We start from the raw sequence: 7,615 nt of genomic DNA on the forward strand, positions 1-7,615 counted from the left end.
GACAGCGTCTGAGCTGTAAAGGAGAGTTCACTCGATTAGGAGTGGATACACAAAAGAATTAAGAAAAATACAGGCATGGGAACCATCTAGCTGTGGAACAGTTCACTTTTACAAAACTAAACCCCCTTGGTTTGAGTTGGCAGATTCTTTTTTAATGGAAACTGTTAACAGGAGGAAAAGTTACACAAATCGTTATGAATTTATTTGAAGGTGACAGCGGTGTTCATTGAGAAACGTAATTGAACTTTGCAATGTTGCCATGATTGTTGTAGCTTTTCATTCATGTCCCTCCTTGTTCCTAACTCAGTTATCGAGACGCTCCTGGTCTGCTTGCTGTGGTTGTACAGACTGTTGAGGAGCTGCTTTTCTCTGACAAACTACCGTACGCAGCACTGACAATTTTGTCAACTGTTTCTAGCAGCGGTGGTATTGGTTCTTCATACAAGCGAGAGTGGGAACCCGAATTCCGAATGCATTTCTCACGACACAGTGAGCTACATGCTTTGTTCGAAAATCAGTGAAGCATGTGGCCAGAAAGGCTAAGTTAAATGTTGTGTTAATGCAAACACGTCACTAGCTATTACATCTGAACCTTCTAGCACGATGAGAGTTCTGGACATTCTACAATGTGATTTGTAATTTCACTTCCGGCGTCTTTACTTCACATACTACAATATTTTTGCTTCGTCACTGCAGTACAGACTATTTAGGGGAAACATAACCTATTCTGGTAGCATTCTATGATAAGATAACTTTAAGGGTTTTGCATTACAGTTTGCTTCTGCAAGATCGCTGAGCAACGGAGCTGACGTCTTATCTTTTTTCACTCATGGACCCAAACAGGTTTCTTATTTCTTTTCTCATGCAGTGATTTCACGCAAAGAGGCATTAATTAACTACGCCACAACTCGTACAGCTGCCAAAACTTTCAGTTTAGACACGACTACGGCACTCACAAAACTATGAAACTTACGTGAACACAGGTTGCTGATGATGTTTCGTTTGTGGGTCGCTCACCAGAGCGGTTATCGGCGCCCGTATGAATTCCCAATCTTTAGTCAGTCCGATCTCGCCATTTTGATAAAATATGATGATGAAGACGACACAAACTCCCAGTCCCCAAGGGAAGAATAATCCCCAACCCAGCGGGGAATCGAACCCGGGACCCCGTGATGCAGTTGTAGCAACGGTAGCCACTAGAACACGAGCTACGGACGTGAACACCGGTGTTACCGTGTCTTTTGTCATGTATTATAAAACCACCTGCGTGCGACTCGTTTCACACAAGCGCAATGCCGTAGTGTACACTAGCCTTAATGGAACAACAGCCACACAGACACTAGTAGTTAGCGAATGAGGAAACCAGATCGCTCCGAACAGCGCTCCTCTTAAGACACTGCAGCAGAGTCCAGCTGGCCGCCTTACCTGTCTCTCTCTCGGGTGCTCCAGCGGACGCCTCTGCGCCCCTGGCTGCCGCCCGCCTGCCTTCTCTGTCAGGACTGAGCCGGGCGAGCGCCGCACACAGCAGAGAGCCGCAGCGGCAGCCGGCGCTGACGTCACGGGGCGGCGTTGCCAGCTCGCCCCCAGCAGCAGGCCGACGGCCGGGACCGCACTGCGCGGCAGAGGGGCGGGGGGCGGCGCGGCTGCACTTCGGCCGGGCTGTGTAGGCGGCGCCGGCTGGGGATCGAGTCTGACGACAGATGAGAAACTGAACCATCTTCTGGACTCAGCTGTACTGTGTAAACGCTGGATCTACCGGAGCAGGTTCAGGTGTCATCTAAGCTAGCACGTAACACGCTTTGCAACACGGCTCAAGTCGCCCGCCTATTGAGACGAGTACTGCGCTGCCATGCGGGATTAGCGAAGCGGTCTGAGGCGTTACTGCTACAGATTGTGCGGCTGGTCCCGGCGGAGGTTCGAGTCCTACCTCGGACATGGGTGTGAGTGTTTGCCCTTAGGATAATTTAGGTTAAGTAGTGTGTAAGCTTACGGACTGATGACCTTAGCAGTTAAGTCCCATAAGGTTTCACACACGTTTGAACATTTGATTACTGCGCTGCGACCGCATATACAGGGAGTTTCAAAAAGAATATTCGTATTTTGATTGCATATATTTATTAAACTTTAAGACATACGAATATGAATCATTACACACATATTTACGAACCTCTCAAGTTCAGATTACAGATGTTTCATATGTCCTCCATCAGTGACACGAACATTATCACATCGATACTCAAATTGCTTCCATACTCTGGCTTGTCATTTATCACTGTTGTTATGGCGGTATGCATCCGGTTCTTCAACTCCTCCAGGTTCTGTGGAAATGTTGGAACATAAACGTTGTCTCTAACGAAACCTCACAGGAAAAAGTCAGAGGGTATCAAACCCAGTGACTGTGGAGCCCAGGTGACACATGCTAAGTCGCCAGCTCCTTGACGACCGATCCAACGGTTCGGTAGAGTTTCATTCAGATACTCACGCACTTGGCGACTCCAATGAGGGAGTGCCCCGTCTTGTTGAAAAATGAAGTTGTCTTCGTGCAGCCTCGAAAACAAGCAGTTTGGTAACGTAGCGAGATACTGCTGACTGTTAACTGCGTTTCCATCAATGAAGAATGGGCCATAAACAGATGATCGGGATATCGCACAAAACACATTGACTTTGGGCGAACCTCGTACATGTTCAATGGCTGCTTATAGGTTCTGTAGGCCCCAAATTCGGACGTTGTGTTTGTTTACCTGACCACTAACATGAAAAGTCGCTTCTTCACTTAACACAATGCGTTATTCGAAAGTGTTATAATTGTCAATAGCATAAACAATCTCGTTTACAAAATGCCACACTTTTGCATTTGTCGTCGCGACGCAGAGCTTGTAACTTGTATGGCGACACAACCAACCGACGTCTCAAAACACGCCAAGTTGTTGTTGTAGGCAGTTGTAACTCCCGACTGGCACGACGAGTTGATTTTGAAGCACTAGATTGCAAAGTAGTATGAATTCGTGCAACATTTTCTTCAAGAACATGACGGCGGGCAGGACTCTTTCCTTTACATACAAATCCTGTATCTAGAAACTGTCGATGGCATCTGCGAATGTTCCGCTCATTTGGATGAATCAATTTGGTACCTCAGACTGAAACGTCTTTTTACTGTAATCACGGAACTGCACTCGAGAACACAAAATGATTTCTGCTGCGGAGTAGCCATTTTAAACATATGTCAGTTACCAAGCAAAACAGAAGACAACTGACATCTAGCGGCTATTAACATAAACTAGACTCTGCATTGCTTGCTCCAATAGCCAAGCCGAGGCGCAGCGATCGATAGTTTGCACAAAATAATACTTTGTAATATGTATATTCTTTTTGAAACACCCTGTATTCATCGCACATCTTACATACACAGTATTTATTATTGAAGATGTCGAGCTATAACCGTGGAGACAAGCAAACGGAAAAAGATCATCGAACTTTTCCCTAAATACAAGCAAGATTTGCTGCTGTAAATTGTGTTAGACCAGTACAAAGATACAACTGGAAAGAAACGAAAACTCAGATTAAACACATTGCGGTCAACAAGGTAAAGGCATGGAGAGAAGTTGCTGTTGACTTTAATTCTCGTAACATCGCGGCAATGGTAACTCGAAGAGCCTGAAAATGTGTTACCAAAAATCTAAGAAAAGGATCAACAAAGCATTCGCGCATGACGAGGTCTAATTATGTATATGATACGTAAACTGCAGCAAAAATTATGGCTAAACTTTTCAAGGCTGAAATGTGTAGAACAGGAGACAGTAATTTCCTAAGGCTGTAATGGAAAGTGGAGCTCCTGAAGCCATAATCTTTTTGTGCACTGATCTGCAAGTTTTTTGCAACCAATTTTGCTGTTTAAAAGATATTATATAACCCCATTCGTTATGTTCTTGTTCTGATACAGATTTGGATAACACAGGCTACCGTTCATTCACATCATCAGTAAACGAGGAGACAGCTGTATCTTCACGCGAAATTATTGCTCTCGTGGATGACAATAAAACGAAAACGAAGGAAAGGATGTTTAGTCGAGCTGGTAACAACGATACTAAAATAATGTACAAACGTTACTGTAACAGCACAACGCTACGCATTTTGCACTGAAAATAACCTCTAGTTAAATGTAGATGAGCAACACACATGCCAGTATTCTGTCATACGAGGGTGTGTAGTCTCCTTGGTCCAACGATGTTCCAGTGCCTTCATCACATCTCGAAAATGAGTTTCCTCCAGGCCTACGAAATAGTTGTCAACTCTGGCTATCAGTTCTTCGTTTGAAGTGAATCTTCATCCTCTGAGACAAATTTTCAGTTTTCAGAAGAGATGGAAGTCTGACGGAGCCATATCAGGTGAATCAGTTCGCATAATTTAGCCACGGCGACAGCACATGTGAGTGGGCGAGCATTGTCTTGATGGAAGATGATTTCCTTCCTTGCTAAACCTGGCCTTTTTTAGCGTAGCTTTTGTTGCAATTTGACCAGGAGGTTAGCATACTATTCTCCAGTAATTGTTTGCCCAGTGGGGAGATAATCTACAAACAGAATCCCCTTCGCATCCCAGAAGATGGATGCAATGACCTTTCCTGCCAAAGGGATTGTCTTTGGTTTCTTTGGTGGCAGAGAATCAGCATGTTTCCACTGCTTTGACGGTTGTTTTGTCTCTGGGGTATAGCAGCGCACCCAGGTTTGATCTGTGATCACAAACTGACGCAAAAAATCTTGTTCGTTTCTCCTAAAACGGGCGAAACATTGTTCCGATATGCCCATTCTCGTGTGTTTTGGTTCAAATGGTTCAAATGGCTCTGAGCACTATGCGACATAACTTCTGAGGTCATCAGTCGCCTAGAACTTAGAACTAATTAAACCTAACTAACCTAAGGACATCACACACATCCATGCCCGAGGCAGGATTCGAACCTGCGACCGTAGCGGTCACTCGGCTCCGGACTGTAGCGCCTAGAACCGCAAGACCACTCCGGCCGGCTCGTGCGTTTTTGACCCAGCGACGAGAGTCGCCGCACCCATCTTGCAGATATATTTTTTTTCATATCTAATTCTTCAGCTAAAATGTGATATACCCTTTCAGATGATATCTGGCAAGTGTGAGAAATTTCACGCCCTTTCAATCGGCGATCCTCCTTTGTGCACTTTTGCAATGATTTCTGTAGCAGTGACACATCTTGGCCGACCACTGCACGGATCATTACCTAATCTCTCCCGACCAAGTCCCTCAGTGTATTCTGGAAGTCGGCACGAATGTCCATTGCTTTCACACCTTTCTTTAATCACTGCTCGAATCTCGATTTTTTCCATCTTCGCAAATCATTGCGCCGGAACATCAACAGAGCCACGTCATCGCCACAGCTCTCTTCAGAGAGCACTGACGTGGCCCGTGTTTGCTGGCGACAAACAGTCCAGTCTAAGAATGTTTAACACTTTGCAGCCCTGTCAGCAACTGTGATAAATTAATATGTCAAAAATCCACCTCAGTTGCGAAATGTTACTGGTCTTTACCCAGGTTTCAGCTAGACTAATCTAGCCTTCTTCAGAAGCGTAAAATAAACTAACACATTCCAGAACAAGGCACTGTCAAACATAGAAAGCCACAGTACCGTGGTGCCACGTGAGGCTACGTCACTCAGCTGAGGAACAGCCCCGGCCCCACTTCGTGGAGAGCGGTCGGTTAGCCGCGGACGCTACGTCGCAACTGACTGCGGCACGCGGGTATGTACTGAGACGGCGGACCACGCGCATGCGCGCACGGAAAGTCAGAGGTGCCTGCCATTGGCTGTCTTTTTCTTATGTACTGGGAAATTTCCTACAATGTTAAACCGTAAATTTGTGAGAGAACAAGGCACTAAGTAGATAGGATCCCGATGAGCGTTAACTGTAACCCGACACCTTATTAACTGATAAGAAATTTACTTAGACGTAAAGTTCAGATTGTTACATTAAAAACCACATATTATTACCGCTATATTGTATGGTTCCGCACGATCTCATGTGGGGGATGAGCAAGGTTATATGTCCGTAACGCGAGAACTTCTCAGGGTTAGGACAAGGTGGAAATGAAATAATTTCCATTATACAGAGAGCAATACATCAATTTGTTAACGCGAAATTTGACTAACGTTGTTATGCTACGGCACTACATTACTACGGATTTATAACTGACTGGGTGTGTAAAGCTTAGGGCATCATTTATGACTTTATGCACAGATGATCAACGTTATGTTTAGGAAACCTGTAGTAACTTAACCAAACATACACTAACTATAAATATAATATGTACGACCGTTCGTGATACAGGGTGGTCCATTGATCGTGACCGGGCCAAATATCTCACGAAATAAGCGTCAAACGAAAAAATTAGAAAGAACGAAACTTCAAGGGGGAAACCAGATGGCGCTATGGTTCGCCCGCTAGATGGCGCTGCCATAGGTCAAACGGATATCAACTGTGTTTTTTTTTAAATAGTAGCACCCATTTTTAATTACATATTCGTGTAGTAGATAAAGAAATATTAATGTTTTAGTTGCACCACATTTTTCGCTTTGTGATAGATGGCGCGGTCCTGGAGGAGGTTCGAGTCCTCCCTCGGGCATGGGTATGTGTGTTTGTCCTCAGGATAATTTAGGTTAAGTAGTGTGTAAGCTTAGGGACTGATGACCTTAGCAGTTAAGTCCCATAAGATTTCACACACATTTAAACATTTTTGATAGATGGCGCTGTAGTAGTGACAAACATATGGCTCAAAATTTTAGACGAATAGTTGGTAACAGGGAGGTTGTTTTAAATTAAAATACAGTACATACGTGCATTTCAACATTTTATTTCGCTTGTTCCAATGTGATACATGTACCTTTGTGAACTTATCATTTCTGTGAACGCATGCTGTTACAGCGTGATTACTGTAAATACCACCTTAATGCAATAAATGCTCAAAATGATGTCCCTCAACCTCAATGCATTTGGCAACATGTGTAACGACATTCGTCTCTACAGCGAGTAGTTCGCCTTCCGTAACGTTCGCACATGCATTGACAATGCGCTGACGCATGTTGTCAGGCGCTGTCGGTGGATCACGATGGCATATATCCTTCAACTTTCCCCACAGAAAGAAATCCGGGGACGTCAGATCCGGTGAACGCGCGGGCCACGGTATGGTGGTTCGACGACCAATCCACCTGTCTTGAAATATGCTATTCAATACCGCTTCAACCGCACGCGAGCTATGTGCCAGACATCCTTCATGTGGGAAGTACATCGCCATTCTGTCACGCAGTCAAACATCTTGAAGTAACATCGGTAGAACATTACGTAGGAAATCAGCATACATTGCACCATTTAGAATGCCATCGATAAAATGGAGGCCAATTATCCTTCCTCTCAGAATGCCGCACCATCCATTAACCCGCTCCAGTCATACTGTGCCTTATGTTCTTTTAATTGTCGCAGTGTGTGACTTTTTGTGTGTGCTACGTTTAAACAGTTTTCACAGTTTTTTATCTCCATTTTACGGTCACCCCATTTTTTGTCTATTGCCTTCCATGATGTTCCCCATTTTTTATATCTATGTT

The 7,615-nt window shown here is 44.5% G+C and overlaps 1 protein-coding gene across 1 annotated transcript in view; it reads right to left on the reverse strand.

The window, feature by feature from the left end:
- Window positions 1-1,717, reverse strand: part of LOC126159850 (ankyrin repeat domain-containing protein 65-like) — a 49,067-nt gene extending 47,350 nt beyond the window's left edge. Inside the window, exon 1 of the mRNA XM_049916661.1 lies at window positions 1,426-1,717. Coding sequence (XP_049772618.1) covers window positions 1,426-1,717 — 292 coding nt within the window. The remainder of the gene's footprint in view (window positions 1-1,425) is intronic.
- Between the last annotated feature and the right edge of the window lie 5,898 nt (window positions 1,718-7,615).

This window comes from Schistocerca cancellata, unplaced genomic scaffold (assembly GCF_023864275.1).
Source record: "Schistocerca cancellata isolate TAMUIC-IGC-003103 unplaced genomic scaffold, iqSchCanc2.1 HiC_scaffold_1148, whole genome shotgun sequence".
NCBI lineage: Eukaryota > Metazoa > Arthropoda > Insecta > Orthoptera > Acrididae > Schistocerca > Schistocerca cancellata.